Source organism: Salvelinus namaycush, chromosome 42 (genome assembly GCF_016432855.1).
Source record: "Salvelinus namaycush isolate Seneca chromosome 42, SaNama_1.0, whole genome shotgun sequence".
Lineage (NCBI taxonomy): Eukaryota > Metazoa > Chordata > Actinopteri > Salmoniformes > Salmonidae > Salvelinus > Salvelinus namaycush.
The window spans coordinates 16,951,381-16,978,533 of NC_052348.1; the positions used below are offsets into that span (position 1 = coordinate 16,951,381).

At 46.1% G+C, this 27,153-nt stretch overlaps 1 protein-coding gene across 1 annotated transcript; it reads right to left on the bottom strand.

The window, feature by feature from the left end:
- Nucleotides 1-22,217, bottom strand: LOC120035184 (dickkopf-related protein 2-like). The gene is made up of 4 exons (XM_038982010.1): nucleotides 21,665-22,217; nucleotides 5,430-5,580; nucleotides 4,563-4,703; nucleotides 1-2,479 (listed from the first exon to the last, which is right to left on the bottom strand). The coding sequence occupies exons 1-4, from the start codon at nucleotides 21,863-21,865 to the stop codon at nucleotides 2,229-2,231; spliced, it is 744 nt and encodes a 247-aa protein (XP_038837938.1). The 5' UTR covers nucleotides 21,866-22,217; the 3' UTR covers nucleotides 1-2,228.
- Nucleotides 22,218-27,153: the final 4,936 nt, after the last annotated feature.

Genomic DNA, 27,153 nt, shown 5'->3' on the forward strand with positions numbered 1-27,153 from the left:
CCATCACTGTAAATGCACAGAAAATATCTGCTGAAAACAGTAGGACAGTGACATTTGCCTCAATGCGGTCATATTCGTGGCTTTCAGTTACTTATTTTTGGCCACCCATCCCATGAAAGTGAATGTCATTCCAGTTCATATGAATGTCATTCCAGTGCACTGCTTGCTGTGAAGTCTATCTGATGGTGTTCGCATGTTTAGGTAAAAATACCAATAATGTCCCTTTTGGAACACTGACAAGTAGAGAGCCTATAAACACCGCACAATCTGATTGGGCCCAAGCCCACCCAGGGCCACCAGTGCCTACTCGACAGACTTGAACTAACCTTGCTGCAATGTCCCCTTTAAATCATCTCACCCAATCCTTTTTGTTGTTACCTTAATATCTTTCTAATGTTTATTATTATCTGTACATGATATACATTGATTCTTAAATACAATTTCAATCGTTTCCACATTATATACAATATAAGAGCTTATTGACGTTAGAAAACTGGTGGAAATGGTGCCTGGAAAACAAATGTAAAACAAAATGGAGGTACATATTATTGCATTGACTATGTACTGTAGTGAACAACTGGTTAAGTTTAACATTGAAAATCATCTAATATGAAAAACAATGAGCAGGTAGGTACACTGTACATCCAGTAAGACGTGTAAAAAGTAAGCATTTTCCCAGACTCATGAGAAATAAAAAAGATTAAAACATTCTAGAAGGTGCAGGTCACATTTCATAGGTATTGTATAGTGAATTATATTATCATTATCAATTGAATACAGATCGCAAATGTGGGGGAAAGAGCAAAGGTTATTGGGCATATTTGCAATTACGGTAATATTTTCAGAAATTGTAAGTAGTAGTAACAGATAAAACCATGTGTTCAATATGTCCTGATTGAATTCCTGGATTCCTGGTTGTGGTCTCAGCTCCAGTCATATGGATGTCATTTGGGGACTGGAGGCACTTTGGGGTCTGCTATCAGTTCTACACCACTGACCCTCCAGTCCTGTGGTTGAACCAATCAAACTGAATCTCTTTGGATTCTAGCCTGCAATCAAACTGAATATGTTTGGATTCTAGCCTGGATTCCATCAAAATCTAGAAAACTAAACATGTTTGGATTCCAGGCTCTTAATAATAGCCTTACTATGGCATACGTCTACACTTAGACTCAACTGAGACAAATCCAGGCTAGTTCTCAACCCAAATGAACACGAATGCGAGATTCCGGAGCGGTGCCTGAGACAGCATTTTCCACCACCATCAACAAAACACCAAATGATGGAAATTCTTGTGGAAGACTCATCTCTCATCCCTCCAATAGAGTTCCAGACACTTGTCAAATCTATGCCGAGGTGCACTGAAGCTGTTCTGGATCGCGGTGCCTCAACCACCTGGTGAAACACTTTATGTTGGTGTTTCCTTTATTTTGGCAGTTACCTGTATATCTATGTTCATAATCTATACAAAACATATATGCTTTTTGTTCTTTACTAGCATGGTTGAGCCTACATGTTGGTTTGAGAGTCATTGTTATTGTAGGCGGCTATTCGTTTGGAGATTCCCACATTGGTTACACTATTGGAGTGAACGCTACAAATATAATCAGAATAGTGAGATTACAATAGCGCTTGTATCGGTTAGCTGGGGTTCCCTTAGTGTGAAAATATCCTATGTGAAATATGTGCCAAAAACAAACATAACTAGTAAACGAAGGGTGCATCACAGCAGTCTTGCCTTCATAAGGATAGATAGGAAGAGGATGATGTTTCTATGCCGTTGGTTAATGATGGCTGTAATAAAGATATGTCTTTTCTTTTCATGATGTGAAAATATATGCAACATTTTAAGGAACTTGTACATAAACCACATCCAACTTTGTGGAGAGCCTTCGACATAAAGAAGTTATTTTGCATAAAGTCCTCGAGAACCCGCTGCACAACTTAACGATGAACGCAACATTCTCAGAACCGTGTGGGAATGTTCTGAGCTGGAACACAACCAAACAGGAAGGATCATACATGGAACGGTGCCAAATGTTCTCAGAAGAACCTTCGTCTTTGCTTTAGTTTGCTGGGTATCAACCAGCCCTTAGCATCTTCCATTCTCTCTCTTAATCTCTCTTTCCAAGTCTCTCCTCTCATGTCATCTCCTGGTTCTCCTCCCCCGAAAGCAGGTCGGAGGAAGACAAAGAGAAAGGCCTCGGCAGACAGCCCTGCCTCACCCTTCAGATCCTCTGGCACATGTGAAGCCTGGACTTGGAGGAGGAGGTGGCGTCCTTCCAGACCTTGCAGGATAGGCCCTTGGCACAGTCGCAGCGCTGGAAGATCTCCAGGCCGTGGGAGCCCTTCTTCCTCTGCTTGGTGCACACCTCGCCCTGCCGCAGCACCGGCTTGCAGATCTTGGTCCAGAAGTGGCGAGCGCAGCAGTAGCCCACGGAGCAGTCCGACGAGCGCAGGCACGGGTCGCCCTCGTGTCCTGGTCAAGGGAGGGAGAGAAAGGAGTCTTAACATGGACTAGTATGAGGGAATACGTAGGGTGCACATGCAAAACATAGACCTTTTCTTACTTCTCAGCATGTATTGATATACTCGGACCCTTTACTGCATGTACTAGTATAGAATACTATATAATCTACTGTGGATTCTATTACCATTCCTTATTTAGACCAGGGATGGGCAACTGGCGGTCTGCGTGGAAGGCCCTCGGACTCAGCTATACATCAAGGTCGAATTAGAGCCCAGGGGGCCCCCATTGATGGGTGGAGAAACTGCAGCCCCTCATGATGAACTCAGATTGTTTTGTGGCCCTCACCACCATCAAAGTTGCCAATCCCTGTTCTAGACTGTGGAATGTAAAAAATGTAATCTATGTGTGGTTTGGAGCAGGGTTTTCCAAACCCTAGCACTACACAGCTGATTCAAATAACCAACTCATCATCTAGCTTTGATGATTTGAATTAGCTGTGATGTGCTAGGGCAACAACCAAAACGTGCACCCAGGGGTGGTGGCAGGACCAAGTTTGGGAAACCCTGGTTTAGAACATGGACAATTCGTGGCCATTCATCAATATGTAGAGGGTAATCATGCTCTTACATGTGAAATGTACAGTACACTCTACAGGGAAGATCCCCAACTACTAAGCCACAGGAAATGCCCATTATCTTTGTTTTGACTTCCGTAGGAAAGAGCTCAAACATACATCTAGCTTTCTTTTCATCTCAATTCAAATTACATTACAGGGCTATTATATTAGTGGACTGGAAATGTCCTTAGATTTATCAACTAAATGAACCTATTTCGGGTAGAACTTGATGTTCTTGGCAGGAGGTTTATATTACAGGTTTATATAGTCTTTCAAAGGATGTAATTAGTACGACAAATATTTATGATCCATGTTATTTAGTCATGCAAGTTTTCTGTGAAACAACCCAGTTTCCCCTGTGCCAGACGGGTTTCTCGACACACACCAGCCGTCCTGTAACTCTAACAAAACCTCCGTTTCTTGTAAGGGGTTTGTTTTTCGAAATGAAGTTCCAATCAACAGCATGAAGTTCCCACTCAGTGTTCTGCCTGAATGGAATGTTTAATATGTCGTGTTGATCTCTCGACTCTCCCTCCAAAGTCACTGCAATTGAGTTGCAGAGGCGATGCAAGATGAGAGTCAGACGCAAATGAAAAAGTGAATAGGCCTAGCGTTTACTCAAAACGACCTCAAATACTGCACCCTTTTTATACTGGCATTTTAGCATTGCGGCTATTCATTTCTCCAGAGGGCATTTACTGCACCGCCATTAAGGTGTCTCATTAGAGGTAGAACTTTATTGACAACAACACTGCTTATACGAAGTGTAGGCCTATTCACTTGTTGAGTCCGGCTAAAACGAATGCCAAAAGGGGATTCAATAATAACTCCAGTTATTAATACCACTACGAACCTCGCCAACTCGACATTCTGTGGTTTCACAAATGTATATGAGACAGCGTGGTGCTGTCAGCGAGAGTGTTTGTATGCCTGGTTTATGTAGGTGCCGTGGGGAACAGCAAGGGGCCACTGTGGTTTGGTTTCTCTCAGCCAGGCCCCCATGCTGAGCCGTGGTCTCTGAGGTTCGCAGCTGATATACGAGCCAGCGGGTAATTATAGCGGTCGTTTGCGGACTGCCGTCTCTTTAACTTCGTGTGACTACAGACAAGGAACAGAGAACCGGGACAACAGAGATTCAGCGCCGTGGACCAGGATCAGCGAGAGATATTGCGATTGCAAAATCGGAAAAGGAAACAGAGATCCCTTCATATGACTGTATATCTTCTCCCAGGCCAGGCCGAGAGGCGGTCTTCAGACCTGGGTTCAACTGGTATCGAAGATCTTTCAAATACTATAGCTGTGCTTGACTAAGCTTGCCTGGTGCAATTGAACCAATGGAGTAGTTCCAAAAGTACAAACCCCACCCATCTCTCCAGGCAATCTCAATCGAACACTCAAAGCATTTTAAGCAGATGTCAAATACTATTTAAACCCTGGTCTGTTTACAGCTGTATAAGAAGTAGGTGAAATGGCTACCTTTAATAGAGTGTTTGGCCTGCGCTGCTTTCCCACTCTTCTTCCAGTCGACAGTGCTGTCCTTGGTGGAGAGCTTGTTGTGGTCGTCCAAGGCTGAGATGTGAGGTGAGAGGACGCTCTCCGAGATAGGGACACAGATATCTACATGGATACGGCCAGCGGAGAGAGAGAAGTTAGAGGTGAGCTCAACCACCACATAATAATGATTGATTGATATCATTACAGCTAAAGACAAGCCAGGGTTTGATAGATACAGTGTCATATTCCGTCTTCTATATGCATTTCTGTTCAGGTTGGTCAACGACAGTTGTTTAACTTGTGTTATTAGGGATCATATTGTCATTACAGCTACCCGGTGACTAGTACATGTGGTTATCATTCATGTCTATTGCAGTTCATCTCTCAGAGGACACAGAGCGGAGAGAGAGGAGCATTCAGTGCTGACCTATGGGTAGAAAGCATGTGTTCAATATGGTTTAAATGTAATTGCTCCCTCATTTTTATTTAACCTTTATTTAACTAGGCAAGTCAGTTAAGAACAAATTCTTATTTACAATGACAGCCTAGGAACACTGCCTTGTTCAGGGGCAGAAAGACAGATTTCTACTTTGTCAGCTCGGGGATTCGATCTAGCAACCTAGCCCAACGCTGGCCCAACGCTCTAACCACTAGGCTACCTGCCGCCCCATTTAAATTTCCTCTGTACTAGATAGATGTCCCTCTCTGTTGCATGACACCCATCCAGTATGTCTGTTAGGAATGTTCTTGTAATATGACAGAGACGTAGTGTTCTGACAAGTGTTCACTTCACACCGACTTTAGACATGCTGACTTAAGAAGTAAGAGAGGTCCGTCAAGACAACGTACAGTTGCTGCAGCGGTTGCTGGGGCAGCACATGGCGTCTCTATGGCAACGCTTCTTCCTCCGTCGGCAGGTGAGACAGCGGGAGGGTGCTTGCTGAGGGCTGTGGCAGTAGCTTCCTACAGTGCACTCCTTATCGCTGCTGCATGGGTACACCTGTAGATGTCAAAACAGACACATTCAGAATCATGAATAATGATCACATGTATGTATCAATTAGTGTCTTGTTAGCCCAATAAATCAACTCATAATATTGGTGGTTTATTAGGGTGGTGACCCCCGACCGGGACTCGAACCCTGGTCCCTGCATGTGACTGCTAGTCACACATCTAAGCGGTTATGCCAAGAGGTCTGAAACCTCTGGACGAGGTCACTAGGTATTGGACTAAGGTCACTAATACGGTTACGTACAGTCATTAGTTAGGGAACAGTGACACTGCGGTTCAACTCAGGCTAACTAGCAACAAACCTGTCACCAATAACGTTGCCCTTTTTTATAATTGCATCATAAAAAACATAATGTTTTGTCGGTAATGGTTACCAGACATGACGGAAAACGGTTTTGGTTCCACTTACAGTCATATAAACCCCACTCCTAGACTCCATTACTTCTCCTAACCGTCACTAATTTCCCTGTCTCCCATGGCATTTTTATGTGACGGCTTTAAAAAGTCCAACAGAAATTGCTCAAGACAGTAAGCAGATTAGCAGAGTGGGTTCTGTATGAATTCCTTCTGAAGAACCAGACCTTTTTCCAACGGTGGAAAACAGTCCGTAGACTAGAGAGAGAGAGAAGGGGGACTGCTGCCTCTCGCTCAGCTTCTACGTGCCAACCTACGGCCAGGAATATCTTCAGATATTTCAAACAATGGAGCCATGACCGGATCCCCACCCAAGAAAAACACAAGTCATGGTTCACTCTATATCGAGATGGCTTTTAGAAGCCTAAATAGTTCAATGAAGCAGTCATTGGATAATAGAAACACTTAGCTATGGAGTTAGTCCGTTCTGCGACCAACCATTTTTCTAATTGGGTACCTGGGGATTTGAAAAGCAAGTATTTGGCATCCGTGGTTCTTTTCTTACTTTTCCATCTCATAATTCCACCGATTGATTCTCTAAGATCACTGAGGGTACGTCTGAAATGGCACCCGGTCAAAAGTGTACTATTTAGGCAATAGGATGCCATTTCAGACAGTGCCTGAGACATAGGCCGTAGTCTGGAGAAGCTATGGCGACATGATAACAATTCAATGTGATTTCCTTCAGTCCTCAGCCACCAACCGGGTCTGCTGAACACATTGATTTAGGTGAGCCGAGATGACCGAGGTAGAACCGCAGTGTGTCCATAAACATAGCAACCATTCAACCACAGTCCACAGGGCAGCCATAATGAAAGGGCCCGGCTCACTTTTTCCACCACAAGTGCACACAGCAATGCACACAACCACGGGATTGTACTTTTTTTTTTTACACATGGCGTACCGTCTGGTAGCCCCCAGCGTCGCACGAGTATGAGGGCAAACGAGTTCAACTGAAATAATATCATAGTCAGATGATATAGTGTTGTGAGAGTATTTTGAACATGTCGAGTGAGAGGGGACACTGTACTGTACACAAGCAACTCCTCCTTGGACAAGGTCCAGAGTCGGTCGATGAGGCTGTTTCAGTCTTTTGCTGAGGTCTGGCCACTCCAACATCAGCCACCAGGCAACAGCCACCAGGCACCAGCCACCAGGCACCAGGCAACATGCCACCAGCCAGCATGCCACCAGGCACCAGGCACCAGCCACCAGGCACCAGCTACCAGGCACCAGCCACCAGGCACCAGCCACCAGGCACCAGCCACCAGGCACCAGGCAGCATGCCACCAGCTACCAGGCACCAGCCACCAGGCACCAGCCACCAGCCACCAGGCAACATGCCACCAGCCACCAGGCACCAGCCACCAGGCACCAGCCACCAGGCAACATGCCACCAGCCAGCATGCCACCAGCCAGCATGCCACCAGGCACCAGCCACCAGGCAACATGCCACCAGGCAACAGCCACCAGGCAACATGCCACCAGCCACCAGGCACTAGCTACCAGGCACCAGCCACCAGGCACCAGCCACCAGGCAACATGCCACCAGGCACAAGCCACCAGGCACCAGCCACCAGGCAACATGCCACCAGGCACAAGCCACCAGGCACCAGCCACCAGGCAACATGCCACCAGGCACAAGCCACCAGGCAACAGCCACCAGGCAACATGCCACCAGCTACCAGGCACCAGCCACCAGGCACCAGCCACCAGGCAACATGCCACCAGGCACAAGCCACCAGGCACCAGCCACCAGGCAACATGCCACCAGCCACTAGCTACCAGGCAACATGCCACCAGCCACCAGCCACCAGGCAACATGCCACCAGCTACCAGGCACCAGCCACCAGGCACCAGCCACCAGGCACCAGCCACCAGGCACCAGGTAGCATGCCACCAGCTACCAGGCACCAGCCACCAGGCACCAGCCACCAGGCACCAGCCACCAGCCACCAGGCAACATACCACCAGCCACCAGGCACCAGCCACCAGGCACCAGCCACCAGGCACCAGCCACCAGCCACCAGGCAACATACCACCAGCCACCAGGCAGCATGCCACAAGCCACCAGCCAGCATGCCACCAGGTAGCATGCCACCAGCCACCAGGCAACATGCCACCAGCCACCAGGCAACATGCCACCAGCCACCAGGCAACATGCCACCAGCCACCAGGCAACATGCCACCAGCCACCAGGCAGCATTCCACCAGCCACCAGCCACCAGCCACCAGGCAGCATGCCACCAGCCACCAGGCAACATGCCACCAGCCACCAGGCAGCATTCTACCAGCCACCAGCCACCAGCCACCAGGTAGCATGCCACCAGCCACCAGGCAACATGCCACCAGCCACCAGCCACCAGGCAACATGCCACAAGCCACCAGCCACCAGGCAACATGCCACCAGCCACCAGGCAACATGTCACCAGCCACCAGGCAAAATGCCACCAGCCACCAGGCAACATGCCAACAGCCACCAGGCAACATGCCACCAGGCAACATGCCAACAGCCACCAGGCAGCATGCCAACAGCCACCAGCCACCAGGCAGCATGCCACCAGCCACCAGGCAAAATGCCAACAGCCACCAGGCAACATGTCAACAGCCACCAGGCAACATGCCACCAGGCAACATGCCACCAAGCAACATGCCAACAGCCACCAGGCAGCATGCCAACAGCCACCAGCCACCAGGCACCAGCCACCAGGCAACATGCCACCAGCCACCAGGCAGCATGCCAACAGCCACCAGCCACCAGGCAACATGCCAACAGCCACCAGGCAGCATGCCACCAGCCACCAGGCAACATGCCACCAGCCACCAGGCAGCATGCCACCAGCCACTAGGTAGCATGCCACCAGCCACCAGGCAACATGCCACCAGCCACCAGGCAACCTGCCACAAGCCACCAGCCACCAGGCAACATGCCAACAGCCACCAGGCAACATGCCAACAGCCACCAGGCAGCATGCCAACAGCCACCAGCCATCAGGCAGCATGCCACCAGCCACCAGGCAACATGCCACCAGCCACCAGGCAGCATGCCACCAGCCACCAGCCACCAGCCACCAGGCAACATGCCACCAGCCACCAGCCACCAGGCAACCTGCCACAAGCCACCAGCCACCAGGCAACCTGCAACATGCCACCAGCCACCAGGCAACATGCCACCAGCCACCAGGCAACATGCCAACAGCCACCAGGCAACATGCCAACAGCCACCAGGCAACATGCCACCAGGCAACATGCCAACAGCCACCAGCCACCAGGCGGCATGCCACCAGCCACCAGGCGGCATGCCACCAGCCACCAGGCAACATGCCACCAGCCACCAGGCAGCATGCCAACAGCCACCAGCCACCAGGCAACATGCCACCAGCCACCAGGCAACATGCCACCAGCCACCAGGCAACATGCCACCAGCCACCAGGCAACATGCCACCAGGCAGCATGCCACTAGCTACCAGGCAACATGCCACAAGCCACCAGGCAGCATGCCACCAGCCACCAGGCAACATGCCACCAGCCACCAGTACCAGGCAACATGCCACCAGGCAGCATGCCACTAGCTACCAGGCACCATGCCACCAGCCACCAGCCACCAGGCAACATGCCACTAGCCACCGGCCACCAGGCACCATGCCACCAGCCACCAGCCACTAGCCACCAGCCACCAGCCACCAGCCACCAGCCACCAGCCACCAGCCACCAGCCACCAGCCACCAGCCACTAGCCACCAGCCACCAGCCACCAGCCACCAGCCACTAGGCACTAGGCACCAGGCACCCATCAACATGCATTAGTGTCCACTTTGTATGAGCTACACAATACCAACCCCAAAAATGCACAACAATGACAACAGACATTGCTACAAACAGCCTATTTAGGATTTCTCCGTCCAATGTTAGATTGAAGTAATAGCAACATGTTTGGGCTGCTCTACGTCGAGCTGGTGCTGTACTGACAGATCTGCATCAGAACTGACCACCATTGCAAAGCATTGAATAATAAACATGTGAATACTAGAACAGAAAATCATTACAGTCACGATAATGAACGTGGATTAGGATTCAGAAGGGTTACGTCACCATAAAAGGCCTTGTTGCTAAATCAAAATGTACACCACATGTTCGAGCGGGCTCTCAAAAACCGAATATCTCAATATCTTCAGATCAGATGTTATTTAATATCCATGTGCTTAAATAAACTGAACAGGCTTAGAGGTATTTGGACCTTGTGTGAGCAATGTCGAGTTTCTCACATTGAAAACACATGGAGGAACTAATAAACGTCCGTCCAGTAATACAATGAAAATAAGAGCAAACAGAAAAAGAATAAGTTGCAGTACGGTGATATCCTAAATGGTGCCACAGTTGTTATTGAAGCTCAGGTCAACCTTTTATGTTTGGAAGGACTTGCTTTTCCAAGACTTATCAAGACATTTCCAAGAAGGTATTATTGATTAATAACCATTAAGAAAAAATACGTTCTTGGAAGTGAAACCATTAAGCAATAATAATAATAATAATTGGAAATGTTTTGATAAGTCTTGAAAAAGCAAGTCCTTCCAAACATAAAAGGTTGACCTTAGCTTCATGTTTCTGAACTGGGCTTGTGCCCAAATTCTCCTGCAGTGAAGCGAGGCGAATGTAATGTAGAGCTAACAGGGTATTTTACATGCTAGCCTATGTCCACAATGACATCATCAGAGCCAAGAGTTTCAGATCATGTTCGTGTTCTCAAGTTCAATGGTATCAACTGAGGCCTGTGGCCGCCCATAACCTAATGTAGCAGGCATAAAAGAAAACGCCTGAGCAGAGTTCCCACATCGGGTCTTCAGCGGAAAAGGAAGCTAGGTTGTATCCCTATATCTATATATACCTATATCTATCCTACCCTGTCTTTCTAAGGTCTTCAAAAGCCAAGTTAACAGATTACCGACCATTTCGAATCCCACCGTACATTCTCCGCTATGCAATCTGGTTTCAGAGCTGGTCATGGGTGCATCTCAGCCACGCTCAAGGTCCTAAACGACATCATAACCGCTATCGATAAGAGACATTACTGTGCAGCCATATTCATCGACCTGGCTAAGGCTTTCGACTCTGTCAATCACCACATTCTTATTGGCAGACTCGACAGCCTTGGTTTCTCAAATGATTGCCTCGCCTGGTTTACCAACTACTTAGATAGAGTTCAGTGTGTCAAATCGGAGGGCCTGTTGTCCGGACCTCTGGCAGTCTCTATGGGGGTGCCACAGGGTTCAATCCTCGGGCCGACTCTCTTCTCTGTATACATCAATGATGTTGCTCTTGCTGCTGGTGATTCTCTGATACACCTCTACGCAGACGACACCATTCTGTATACTTCTGGCCCCTCTTTGGACACTGTGTTAACTAACCTCCAGACGAGCTTCAATGCCATACAACTCTCCTTCCGTGGCCTCCAACTGCTCTTAAACGCAAGTAAAACTAAATGCATGCTATTCAACCGTTCGCTGCCCGCACCTGCTCGCCCGTCCAGCATCACTACTCTGGATGGCTCTGACTTAGAATACGTGGACAACTACAAATACCTAGGTGTCTGGTTAGACTGTAAAGTCTCCTTCCAGACTCACATTAAGCATCTCCAATCTAAAATTAAATCTAGAATCGGCTTCCTATATCGCAACAAAGCATCCTTCACTCATGCTGCCAAACATACCCTCGTAAAACTGACCATCCTACCGATCCTCGACTTCGGTGATGTCATCTATAAAATAGCCTCCAACACTCTACTCAACAAACTTTATGCAGTCTATCACAGTGCCATCCATTTTGTTACCAAAGCCCCATACACTACCCACCATTGCGACCTGTACGCTCTCGTTGGTTGGCCCTCGCTTCATACTCGTCGCCAAACCCACTGGCTACAGGTCATCTACAAGTCTCTGCTAGGTAAAGCCCCGCCTTATCTCAGCTCACTGGTCACCATAGCAGCACCCACTCGTAGCACGCGCTCCAGCAGGTATATCTCACTGGTCATCCCCAAAGCCAATTCCTCCTTTGGTCATCTTTCCTTCCAGTTCTCTGCTGCCAATGACTGGAACAAACTGCAAACATCTCTGAAGCTGGAGACTCATATCTCCCTCAGTAGCTTTAAGCACCAGCTGTCAGAGCAGCTCACAGATCACTGCACCTGTACATAGCCCATCTGTAAACAGCCCATCTATCTACCTACCTCATCCCCATACTGTATTTATTTATTTATCTTGCTCCTTTGCACTCCAGTATCTCTACTTGCACATTCATCTTCTGCACATCTATCACTCCAGTGTTTAATTGCTATATTGTAATTACTTCGCCACCATGGCCTATTTTATTGCCTTACCTCCCTTATCTTACCTCATTTGCACTCACTGTATATAGACTTTTTGTTTTCTTTTGTTCTACTGTATTATTGACTGTATGTTTTGTTTATTCCATGTGTAACTCTGTGTTGTTGTATGTGTCGAATTGCTATGCTTTATCTTGGCCAGGTCACAGTTGCAAATGAGAACGTGTTCTCAACTAGCCTACCTGGTTAAATAAAGGTGAAATTAAAAAAAATTATAAAAAATAAATCCCTGAAAACTGGATGCATCCAGTCATTGGCAACTCTGCTGCCCATGAACAATTAACTAGAACTAAGAGAAGAAAAATAAGACTTGGTTAACCCCACAATGCTCTGAAGCATTGACCAATGAGATCAACACCACAGGAAAGTGTGTAGCTATGTTCTGATGTTGAAAAATAGCCTTTAATCTTGAAATGTGAAGATAGATATCTTGGCCCTACAGTACCCTATACTGTCTCTCAGATTTTTAGCAGGTGGTTCCTGGCTAAGCAGTCTAGGATTGATTACAGTGGAGCTGTACTGTACTCTGTTGTAGGAAGGGCCTCCTCCCTTCCCGCCCTCCCCTCACTATCCTCCCCTTCCTCCCTCACCTCTTCCATCAAGCCTCCATCATTTCACAGGAGCCCTTTGAAATCCAATGACCGATAATCTCACTTTATCTTGCCATGTTTCAAAACACCTCATTGACGCCACGGTCCTCTGAGGGGAGGCGGCGGTTTCGTTTGGATGCGTCTCATTTGATCACGACTCCACTAGCTCACTTTATTGGCCACTTTTTCTTTGCCGCCGCCACTCCCGATCCCCTATTTTCCCTACACGCACCATATCACATGAAAGCAAGAAGCTATCCCTGTTAGAGGAAGTGGGCTGTGTACCTCTCTGGGCATGCAGGCTAGACCATAAAGAGGGAGACAGACGCGGAGCGATGAGGGAAGGCCCCTGGCTCCCCAGTCCTGTCTCGTGCTGCTCTCGTGGTGTTATAAGTGGCCTGGGCTTTGAAGGTAAAGGGAGGGAGGGAGGGAGGGAGGGAGGGAGGGAGGGAGGGAGGGAGGGAGGGAGGGAGCATACACCAGTTTTACTCCAGGATACATGAGTCTTTGAACCTGTCCCTTACTCTGTATTTGCCCGTATTTACCCAGCATCAGTCATTCCTAAGGACTGATATCATAATATGATAGGAGTGTAACACATGTTCATAACACCACAACACAAAGTTAGTGGAGTGTTATTTACCTCAAGTCTAGTCACGGCAGATGAGGCAGCTACTGTACTTCAGGGCAACTGTGACACATAAGATTCCGTCATTTAGCCAACTGTCAAAATGTATATTCAAACCGTTCAAACATCAAAAGTCTGGTTAGAAAAGGCGAGCTGTGCTCACTATTCACTTAAGAAGATTAAAAGAATGGCGTTATAACAGTAATATACACACACACACACACACACACACACACACACACACACACACACACACACACACACACACACACACACACACACACACACACACACACACACACACACACACACACACACACACACACAGAGCCACACACAGAGCCACACACACTGTTAAGAGAACTTGGAGGGCAATTGAACTTGACCTTGGACAATCAAGCATGGAAACCTGAAACTGTGATTGGTAATCATGGTCAGCAGCACCGAGCCTCACTGAGTCTAATAAACTATGTCACCAAGTAAACAAACGTCCTCTGCCCTCTAAGGAGAGACGGTCTCACAGTATCAGATAACAAAGAGACAGCATCAAACACATACGCGTCATAAGAACCTTAAGAATACAACTTTGGCTCTTTCATCACTCAAAACACAGGTCTTTGATGGGTTAACTCCTGGATTGTATCGGTCTGTGACTCTGGTGACAGAGTCTCCGTATAGGCTACACCATGTGCTGAATGTGCTGAATTTAGAGAGTTGGGTCAACTTGGAACATGTTCTATCTTGTTCTAATTCCAGACATTCAGTTACATAAATGTGTTTAAATATTCCCCATGTAATGTTAATGGAGAGCGAACATGGCTGCCATACACTGACTATACAAAACATTAGGAACACCTTCTGCCTCAATTAGTCAGGGCATGGACTCTACAAGGTGTTGAAAGTGTTCCACAGGGATGCTGGCCCATGTTGACTCCAATGCTTCCCAAAGTTGTGTCAAGTTGGCTGGATGTCCATTGGGTGGTGGACCATTCTTGACACACACGGGAAACTGTTCTACATTAAAAACCCAGCAGCGTCACTGTTTTTGACTGAAACCGGCGCGCCTGGCACCTACTACTGTACCATACACCGTTCAAAGGCACTTCAATCTTTTATCTTCCCATTCACCCTCTGAACGCCACACATTCACAATCCATGTCTCAATTGTCTCAATGATTAAAAATCCTTCAAGAACCTGTCTCCTCCCCTTCATCTACACTGGTTGAAGTAGATTTAACAAGTGACATCAATAAGGGATCAAAGCTTCCACCTGGATTCACCTGGTCATGAAAAGAGCAGGTGTTCTTAATGTTTTGTACACTCAGCGTAGAATGTTAAAGTGTCATGGAAACGTATCATAATGTAGAAACCTCAATGTCCTAACTCTTTAAATACACTCAGAACCATATTGGCCCTACACCAGCGATCAAAAGAAGGGCACATGACTGAGCCGGAAACCCCAGTCAGAGCTGGGTGTAGCTCAGTGAGGTGTTAGCCTGTGGATAGAGAAGGGCTCTGTGTCTCCTGACTCTCATTAACAGGTCTAAGTACAGAGGTAAGTGAAATGAATTCCCCTCAGGATACTCTGCTGGCCTGCTAGGGCCCCTGATATCCATTATGGCCCATCTGGGGCCCACACTCGCCCCCCAGGGCCTGCTGACTGGAGGGGTGAGAGACAGCCAGGAGACCCGCTGGGCCCCCCTGACTGGAGGGGTGAGAGACAGCCAGGAGACCCGCTGGACCCCTGAGACGGAGGAGACGGAGCCTTGACGGCGGCTAGCCTAGCGCTAACAAGCACTCACACCTCGGCCTGCTTTGTTTCCCCCTCTCAGATCGTTAAGATCACTAAACAGTTACTTAACCCTGGAGGGGGTAGGGAGGGGTGCTGGCGGGGCAAGAGGGGGGAAGAGAGGGGAGAGAGGGGACCTAGCGCTCAACTTTTACTGGGGGAGCCTAAGCGATTCGGTCCTGGCTTGTTAAAATAATCTCTGTGTTGAATTAAATACAGTTTTAAGACTACTTAAAACTGTATGGATGTCCAGGCACTGGTAGGAACAGCCAACCACTGTTACTGTACGCATGACTCCACTTCCCCTTGTGGGTTCAGAGGTTAGGGTGGTGAACGTTCCCTGCCCATACCATCCATCTGTACTGGTTCTCTAACTTACTGGGAACCAGTGGCCACCCAGGAGCATCGGGTCTGAACATCTCCCAGTCAAGAGGGCCTTTTACTTTGCGTTACTTCGGTTTGGTTTCACGCAAGTCAATTCAATGTGAGGGGGAATAGGGGATGAAGCCACACACTCATGCAGCTTGTCTTAATTGTAATGATTGAATCACTTGGGACTGTCACAACCTGACCTTGAGGTTGCAGCGCAAAGTGATTCATGTGACATTTATAGTCAGCGAGAGCGGAGAGCGGCAAAGTCAGTGCAAAACTTTGTCAACCGCCGAGGGAAACAAAAACAAATGAGTCTGTCATGGTACTTCCTATATAGATCCACCAATAGCTTTGACATGTTGGATAGAGCCCAACTTTACTAATCTGACAATTTAAACACCAAATTACACCGCGGTTTCCTGCAGGCTTCTCTGGGTGGCCGCGGTGCTCCCCTCCCCGACTCCCCGTCTCTAATTTGTGACTTTTGAAAGTGAGCCAGTGGGGGTGATTTATTGAGAGCTTATGTTGCAATCCTTCGCATATCCTTTCATGTCGGAGAATTGGAGGCCCTGAAGGAATACATTTCAACAGCTTGAATAATGCTGTATAAAAATGAACACCCTTATTTTGAGGAGGTCTGCTGTTGAAGGAATCTGAGGGAGAAATGTGGGAAAGTGACTAAATGGATGTGATGGTGAATTATGGCGATAGTCTCTCAAACTGTGAAGTTTAGAAGTGTTATAAGCGGACTATCACTCATGTCCTGATCCACTGCCTCTATGAAGGAAGGTGTAATATTCTGCCAACGCTTCATCACGAATTATAACAACCTCAACATTACGCCAACGTCTTCATAAATCTACAGGGTAGAGAAGGCCAAGGTTCAGCCAGAAGAGATTGGTTCTAATATTTGAGGTTTCACAACACCGCTTTCCACTGATGCCCCCACGCAGCTCTAACCCATCGCATGTCTCTGACCCGCCGCATGTCTCTGACCCACCGCATGTCTCTGACCCACCGCATGTCTCTGCCCCACCGCATGTCTCTGACCCACCGCATGTCTCTGACCCATCGCATGTCTCTGACCCGCCGCATGTCTCTGACCCACCGCATATCTCTGACCCACTGCATGTCTCTGCCCCACCGCATGTCTCTGACCCACCGCATGTCTCTGACCCACCGCATGTCTCTGACCCACCGCATGTCTCTGCCCCACCGCATGTCTCTGACCCACCGCATGTCTCTGCCCCACCGCATGTCTCTGCCCCACCGCATGTCTCTGCCCCACCGCATGTCTCTGACCCACCGCATGTCTCTGACCCACCCCATGTCTCTGACCCACCCCATGTCTCTGACCCACCGCATGTCTCTGACCCACCGCATGTCTCTGACCCACCGCATGTCTCTGACCCACCCCATGTCTCTGACCCACCGCATGTCTCTGACCCACCGCATGTCTCTGACCCACCGCATGTCTCTGCCCCACCGCATGTCTCTGACCCACCGCATGTCTCTGACCCACCGCATGTCTCTGACCCACCCCATGTCTCTGACCCACCCCATGTCTCTGACCCACCGCATGTCTCTGACCCGCCGCATGTCTCTGACCCACCGCATGTCTCTGACCCACCGCATGTCTCTGATCCACCGCATGTCTCTGACCCACTGCATGTCTCTGATCCACCGCATGTCTCTGACCCACCCCATGTCTCTGATCCACCGCATGTCTCTGACCCACCGCATGTCTCTGCCCCACTGCATGTCTCTGACCCACCGCATGTCTCTGCCCCACCGCATGTCTCTGACCCGCAGCATGTCTCTGACCCACCGCATGTCTCTGCCCCACCGCATGTCTCTGCCCCACTGCATGTCTCTGACCCACCGCATGTCTCTGCCCCACCGCATGTCTCTGACCCGCAGCATGTCTCTGACCCACCGCATGTCTCTGACCCACCGCATGTCTCTGCCCCACTGCATGTCTCTGACCCACCGCATGTCTCTGCCCCACTGCATGTCTCTGACCCACTGCATGTCTCTGACCCGCAGCATGTCTCTGCCCCACTGCATGTCTCTGCCCCACCGCATGTCTCTGCCCGGCAGGCACCCTGATCACCGGACAAGTGTTGGTGCAAATCAAAAAAATCGAGGCAGGTTCACTTCAGAGTCAGGCCATTCTCTATAGAGTCAATTGTTCATTATGAGTATATAATCTAACATAAAAAGCTAGTGAGGACCTTTAGTCGCAAAAAAAGCAATCACCATGACCCACTATTTGCATGGTTGACTGCTCAGTATCATCCACACTATAACAAAAGCTCCTATAAGCCATCACAAATTGATGCCACACGTTGCCAATTAAAAGCCCGTGAAGACTTCAAGGTTCGTTATCTTTGATTTACATCATAAACAACCACTTCAGATGCCACACAGCAGGTCAATAGAGTTTGCCTGTGGCCCGTGATTCATGTCTGGCTGTTGTTGAGTGCTGGCTGTAACATTACAAGGCTGGAAACCATTCTAGCAGACAGGAGAGACGGGGAGACACACCACCTCCCATTGAAACCATTAGCCATCTAAATGTGCCGTGGCGTTTCACTCTTATAACAGTACGGTGGTGGTCTCCACACATACACACACTCATCCCCAGTGGTCCATTCTATCCAAACCACTCCAGTTTATTGCAATGGCAAAGTTGTAAGCAGACATTTAAACAGAGGTCTGGCACAGCTCTGGTGGCTGGAACGGTTCCCACTACACAGAAGAGACTGAAGCTAGTCCCTTTAATCCTCACTCATCTGAGTGGTAGGATCTCAGAACAGTGCTCTCAGCAGTAGGGAGCAGCTCCCACACTACAGTGTCCACACACACACACGCACGCACGCACACACACACACACACACACACACACACACACACACACACACACACACACACACACACACACACACACACACACACACACACACACACACACACACACACACACACACACACACAGGCTACAGACAGGCATATCCCCTTCATCCACTGGTATCATTACAAGTGACATTCTGGAGACCTGTATAAGCCTACAGCAGACACTAGTCCAAGCCAAAGCTAAACTGCAGCCAACCAGTAGTTACACTGGTATAAACACTTTGATTGTAAAAGACAAAGAGAATCAACTGTTTCTTCTCTGTTGAGTTGAAATTATGATTTTTTTTAAATGTGAAACGCTGGCTTAAATGTATAGCAGGGGAAAACAGAAATGTGGCGCCATCTACTGTTCAAGAAGATGCCAGAAATCACGTAAACAGTGTTGCCTTTTACATTTGATAACAAAGAAAAAAAAGAAAAGAAAAAAGATCTAAACTAATTTTGTCAACTTTCATATTAATTTACTTTAGGAAAAACTCCCTAGAAAGGCCAGAACATAGGAAGAAACCTAGAGAGGAACCACACCTCTTCTGGCTGTGCCAAGTGGAGATTATAAGAGTACATGGCCATTAAGGCCAGGTCGTTCTTCAAGATTTTCAAACGTTCAAAGATGACCAGCAGGGTCAAATAATAATCACAGTGGTTGTAGAGGGTGCAACAGGTCAGCACCTCAGGAGTAAATGTCAGTTGGCTTTTCATAGCCGAGCATTCAGAGGTCGAGACAGCAGGTGGGGTACAGAGGGAGGGAGGGAGGGAGGGAGGGAGGGAGGGAGGGAGGGAGGGAGGGAGGGAGGGAGGGAGGGAGGGAGGGAGGGAGGGAGGGAGGGAGGGAGGGAGGGAACTATTTATATATGTATCCTATTTTTTTTAACTTCACCTACAAAATATGAACACATTATATACCTAAACATACAGTATGAACACATTATATACCTAAACATACAGTATGAACACATTATATACCTATACATACGGTATGAACACATTATATACCTAAACATACAGTATGAACACATTATATACCTAAACATAAAGTATGAACACATTATATACCTAAACATACAGTATGAACACATTATATACCTAAACATACAGTATGAACACATTATATACCTAAACATACAGTATGAACACATTATATACCTAAACATACAGTATGAACACATTATATACCTAAACATACGGTATGAACACATTATATACCTAAACATACAGTATGAACACATTATATACCTAAACATACAGTATGAACACATTAAATACCTAAACATACAGTATGAACACATTATATACCTAAACATACAGTATGAACACATTATATACCTAAACATACAGTATGAACACATTATATACCTAAACATACAGTATGAACACATTAAATACCTAAACATACAGTATGAACACATTATATACCTAAACATACAGTATGAACACATTATATACCTAAACATACAGTATGAACACATTATATACCTATACATACGGTATGAACACATTATATACCTAAACATACAGTATGAATACATTATATACCTAAACATACAGTATGAACACATTATATACCTAAACATACAGTATGAACACATTATATACCTAAACATACAGTATGAACACATTATATACCTAAACATACAGTACGGCACCTGAGATCCAGTTTCAATAAAACAATTGGAGAACTAATTAGGTAGAATGCTTTTTTACAATTCACACATGAACCAAACTATAGCGTAGCTCCAGTGGTATAAAGTACTAAAGTAAAAATACTTTAAAGTACTATATAAGTATTTTTGGGGATATCTGTACGTTACTATTTATATTTTTGACAACTTTTATTTCACTACATTCCTAAAGAAAATAATGTACTTTGTACTCCATACCTTTTCTCGTTACATTTTGAATGCTTAGCAGGATAGGAAAATGATCCAATTCACGGACTTATCAAGAGAACATCCCTGGTCATCCCTATTGCCGCTGATCTGGCGGGCTCACTAAGCTCACATATGCTTACTTTGTAAATTATGTTGGGGTATTGGGATGTGCCCCTTGTTATCCATACTTTAAAAACATTTAAGTGGCACCGTCTGGTTTGCTTAATATAAGGAATTTGAAATGATTTATACTTGTACTTAAGCATATTTTTGCAATTACATTTACTTTTGATACTTAATTATATTTAAATTGAAATACTTTTAGACTTTTGCTCAAGTAGTATTTTACTGGGTGACTTTCACTTTTACTTTAGTCCTTTTCTATTAAGGTATCCTGACTTTTAGTCAAGTATGACAATTGGTTACTTTTTCCACCACTGTGTAGCTCTTTACCCCGAGGCACTAGGCCTATGCAGACAGCCAGGCTAATTCCCCACTGTGTTGAAACAGCAGGAACTGATAACACTTGGAGTGCATATTAAGTGGTCGGTAAGAGTATCCTTCACACTCAGCCCACAGTTCCGTCTAATAATTCCAGAACGCGTCTGGAGCGGTTTAATGACATTAAGAACCAGACAGAAAATAATCCCCGGTGTTAACTTACTTTCTCTCACATTTCTACTGATCATGTTAATGATTTGCCTTGGAAGCGTGTTGGACCCGACAGTGGCGTCAAGGTCTGAGATGCAATTAAGGTTTATGAGGGGTCCAATCCCTGTAATTTCCAATAACGATTCACACATGAGAGAAGTTTTCATGGTATAGGGGCTGATACCGCTATTTTAGTTCTCGTCAAAAAACTTCCATGGGCAGTTGGGCACCACGCGCAATGTTTGGGGGCTTGCGTAAAGCAAAAACGCATGTATTGGAACAGTTGTAACCAGCCATTTAAATGCAAAACGGAGACATCTAAAATACTTATACCAATACGATTATTCAAAACATGAAAAGGGATGTCAAAACAGTAAATTATTACCAATGTCCTCGCCAAAAGTTGTTACAATCAAATCATAACTACAGTAATATGTGTGTAAATCAAAAGAGAACGATGAGATTACCTGCGCAAGGATGTTGCCTTTCTTGGTGATCCCGGGTTGGAGGGTGGCTGAACGGTTCGTGGCCGGAGTGGGCTCTCCCATCAGAGCCGCTTTGATGGAGTTTGGCTTGGAGCGCTCTGCTCTCTGCGACTCTCCCATCCTCAAGGCCGCGACAAGCAGCGCGAAAACACACCAGAATCTATTCCGAGTCAGGCCGAGCATCCTTGGGAAACAATTGTTTAGAAATGTTGCCCAAAAAATAAAAACGGATTCGAATAGGATAAAGCGGGCGACCCGGACCTAGCCAATTACGCATAAAGATATCACAGAAACGCGCGCTCTGTTACACTGTGTCCATGTGTTAAGTTGACCACTTGCGAATAAAGTCAATAACGGTAAGTGTTCTCTTTTTAACGAATCAGAAAAGGAAACGGGTTATTGCCATCGACAGAAATGCCACTTTTATGACAACACCAATAGCTCAATCTAAAAATCAAATCAAAATGATGAGCCTCAATGAATAAAAAACCGCTGACGCTCACAAGGTCAGGGTGAAACTTGACAAGCGACTTCCAGTCTGTCTCTCTGGCAGTAAGTGAATGCTTAGTGCGGCAGCCTGATATTTTATGATCTCGGATACTTTCTTTTTATAGGATTCTAATGGGTTTACTTCCTCCGCCCCCATTCAGAACTGACAAAGACTGAAACCGATCTGTACGTGCGCGCTGCGCATTGTCGTCTCGAGCCCCCGTCCCAGACTGGTCCCAGACGCCTGCACCAGAAGCCCTGTTGGGGAAAAACCTATACAATTATACACTGTATATTTTAACTGTGTGTGCTGACCTTTTTTATAACGAGACGGTTGGGGGCAAAGGAAATGAAAGAGAGGGGTGAATACAACTTCAGATAGTTTGTCACTATTTTTCTTGGTCTATAACCGCCATCACACCTTCATGAAATATCTAAGTATCTAATTATTATTTAAAAAATAAAAACACAACAAAACACATTTATTTTCAATAGGCCTATAGTCATAATGTGCTTATGTACTTGTATTGAGGTATGACATTGGAATTTTAATCTAGGGTATGTGGATCTGGTTGGAATAAAAATGTTGCCTTCTATGACATGGTTCATGAGGTTCAGGTTGGCATACTAACTTATCTTTCCCACCTTAATTATATGGGGTGATGTGGCTTGGACTCATTGACACCACCAATTTAAATCGGTATTCACAAAAATAGCTTGTATAAGACAATCAGATAACCATTGTTTTGGCCGATGGGAAAGGCTTCCCTCATGATGCGAGGAATGTTCTCAGTGATATGGTTAGTGATATACCTAACATATAGAGACTCCTTTGTTCGATATCTGGGTGTATGGTCCCTGCATCAGAATAAGTTATGTTCATGATGGTTCGATAACATCACAACAGTATAATACCTTCTTGAAGTGGTAAGGTAAGGTGCCTATATGATTTTGGAGTGCTAAGGCACATTGTACTGTGGTGAAGGCCATCGGGAATACAAACTTATCTAGAATTATGCAATCGAGATTTGTGAGATCTGTAGAATGAAGAATCATTGTGCTGATCTAGCATCAGTTTTGCATTTTAGATGACAATTAATAGGATTATATTGACAGGGGAGACCTGATCCTAGATCAGCACTCCTACTCTGAGATGCTTTGTGAATACGGGCCCAGAAACCAAATATTCATAATCATTCCTGATAAGGGAATTTGTAGAAATCAGTCAAACGTCATCAACCAGACACTCCTATATCTATCAGTGACCTGGATGTTTTTCTGGCACTAAAGATAATTAATGGAACATAATATTCACCAGCAGAAACCATGTTAATCAAGAACTCCAGCTGCCTTATCAACATAAACGATGAAGAGCCTGTTACCGAAACCAGCATGCTGCACCCACAAAGTCTCTGACTCTATGGTGTGTGTAATGCTCTAGTACACACACACACACACACACACACACACACACACACACACACACACACACACACACACACACACACACACACACACACACACACACACACACACACACACACACACACACACACACACAGACTTCTGACCTTAAAAGTGATCCCTCACACGCCTCAAACCAGTGTGCCAACCTCTTTTGTTTGGGCAAGCAGCCAATCAGGGAAGTGTATTGTATTGTGCTTCTATTATGTATTACAATAGTGAATACTTCCTGTGATGGGCCTGTACTCTAGTTTGATTGAATGAACAAATGCATTTTTGTACACGCCTATCATAACAGTGACATTGAGGCCCTTGAATGGTGTGATGGTTACAGCACTATTCACAACTCTCTTTATACTCAGGGAAGTTGTAAAAGAAAAAGACATTGTTTGACAAGAGGCGTCAATACCATCAGCTTTTAATAGAGAACAGGAAGGGGAACCAACCAGAACGTAGACTTTTGCACTTTGAAGTAACACTATCCCTGCAGTGTAGATTTTATGAAGTTATTTTTGTGGTTTGAATTAAAGGCAGATCACACTCAAACATCCAAGTGAAGAACACAAAGCTTCACAACATCAACTGTCTGTAATACCAATATGATTTATCCCATAAATCCAAAGCACTGCTCAGCTGGAATCTGTCAGTTTCTCTAGGCTTTTGTTTTAAAAGCCCCAGCAATGTTTTGCATTGAAACAGTTTAAAAAGCTCCCGGGGACGAGAGACAAGTGGCCCAGAGCACCAGGAGGATTTCAATCACAAACATCACCATGAATGAATGACATACAGTGCATTTGAAAAGTATTCAGACCGCTTGACATGTTGTTCCATTACAGCCTTATTCTAAAATTGATAAAATCGTTTTTTCCCCCTCATCAATCTGCACACAATACTCCATAATGAGAAAGCCAAAACAGGTTTTTAGAAATGTTTGCAAACTTATTACAAATAAAAACCGGAAATTTCACATGAGTATTCAGACCCGTTACTCAGTACTTTTGTAGGGATTACAGCCTTGAGTCTTCTTGGGTATAACGGTATAAGCTTGGTACACCTGTATTTGGGGAGTTTCTCCCATTCTTCTCTGCAGATCCTCTCAAGCTCTGTCAGGTTGGATGGGGAGCATCGCTGCACAGCTATTTTCAGGACTCTCCAGAGATGATTGATCGGGTTCAAGTCCGGGCTCTGGCTGGGCCACTCAAGGACATGCAGAGACTTGTCCCGAAGCCACTCCTGTGTTGTCTTGGCTGTGTGCTTAGAGTTATTGTCCTATTCAAAGGTGAACCTTCACCTCAGTCAGAGGTCCTGAGCGCTCTGGAGCAGGTTTTCATCAAAGATCTCTCTGTACTTTGCTCCGTTCATCTTTCCCTCGATCTTGACTAGTCTCCCAGTCCCTACTGCTAAAAAAAATCGCCACAGCATAATGCTGCCACCACCATGCTTCACCATAGGGATGGTGCCAGGTTTCCTCCAGATGTGATGCTTCGCATTCAGGCCAAAGAGTTCAATCTTGGTTTCATCAGACCAAAAAATCTTGTTTCTCATGGTCTGCATCCTTTTAGGTGCCTTTTGGCAAACTTCCAGCTCTAGGGAGAGTCTTGGTGGTTCCAAACTTCTTCCATTTAAGAATGATGGAGCCCACCGTGTTCTTGGGGACCTTCAATGCTGCAGATATTTTTCGGGACCCTTTCCCAGATCTGTGCTTCGACACAATCCTGTCTCTGAGCTCTACGGACAATTCCTTCGACCTCATGGCTTGGTTTTTGCTCTGACATGCACTGTGGGACCTTATATAGACAGGTGTGTGCCTTTCCAAATCATGCCCAATCAATTGAATTTACCACAGTTGTAGAAACATCTCAAGGATGATCAATGGAAACAGGATGCACCTGAGCTCAATTTCAAGTATCATAGCAAAGCGTTGACAAATAAAACAAAAAATACCTTATTTACATAAATGTGCTAAAATTTCTAAAAACCTGTTTTTTTCTTTGGAGAGGGCTATCTGGAGGTTATTTAGAGGTTTTGGACAGGGCTATCTGGAGGTTATTTAGAGGTTTTGGAGAGGGCTATCTGGAGGTTATTTAGATGTTTTGGACAGGGCTATCTGGAGGTTATTTAGATGTTTTGGACAGGGCTATCTGGAGGTTATTTAGAGGTTTTGGACAGGGCTATCTGGAGGTTATTTAGAGGTTTTGGAGAGGGCTATCTGGAGGATATTTAGAGGTTTTGGAGAGGGCTATCTGGAGGTTATTTAGCGGTTTTGGACAGGGCTATCTGGAGGTTATTTAGAGGTTTTGGAGAGGGCTATCTGGAGGTTATTTAGCGGTTTTGGACAGGGCTATCTGGAGGTTATTTAGATGTTTTGGACAGGGCTATCTGGAGGTTATTTAGATGTTTTGGAGAGGGCTATCTGGAGGTTATTTAGAGGTTTTGGAGAGGGCTATCTGGAGGTTATTTAGAGGTTTTGGACAGGGCTATCTGGAGGTTATTTAGAGGTTTTGGACAGGGCTATCTGGAGGTTATTTAGATGTTTTGGACAGGTCTATCTGGAGATAATTTAGAGGTTTTGGACAGGGCTATCTGGAGGTTATTTAGAGGTTTTGGAGAGGGCTATCTGGAGGTTATTTAGATGTTTTGGACAGGGCTATCTGGAGGTTATTTAGAGGTTTTGGACAGGGCTATCTGGAGGTTATTTAGATGTTTTGGACAGGGCTATCTGGAGGTTATTTAGATGTTTTGGAGAGGGCTATCTGGAGGTTATTTAGAGGTTTTGGACAGGGCTATCTGGAGGTTATTTAGAGGTTTTGGAGAGGGCTATCTGGAGGTTATTTATAGGTTTTGGACAGGGCTATCTGGAGGATATTTAGATGTTTTGGAGAGGGCTATCTGGAGGTTATTTAGATGTTTTGGACAGGGCTATCTGGAGGTTATTTAGAGGTTTTGGACAGGGCTATCTGGAGGTTATTTAGAGGTTTTGGAGAGGGCTATCTGGAGGTTATTTAGAGGTTTTGGACAGGGCCACCTGGAGGTTATTTAGATGTTTTGGACAGGGCTATCTGGAGGTTATTTAGATGTTTTGGAGAGGGCTATCTGGAGGTTATTTAGATGTTTTGGACAGGGCTATCTGGAGGTTATTTAGATGTTTTGGACAGGTCTATCTGGAGGTTATTTAGAGGTTTTGGACAGGGCTATCTGGAGGTTATTTAGAGGTTTTGGACAGGGCTATCTGGAGGTTATTTAGAGGTTTTGGACAGGGCTATCTGGAGGTTATTTAGAGGTTTTGGAGGGGGCTATCTGGAGGTTATTTAGAGGTTTTGGACAGGGCTATCTGGAGGTTATTTAGAGGTTTTGGAGGGGGCTATCTGGAGGTTATTTATAGGATTTTGACAGAGCTATCTGGAGGTTATTTAGATGTTTTGGAGAGGGCCATCTGGAGGTTATTTAGAGGTTTTGGACAGGGCCACCTGGAGGTTATTTAGAGGTTTTGGACAGGGCTATCTGGAGGTTATTTAGAG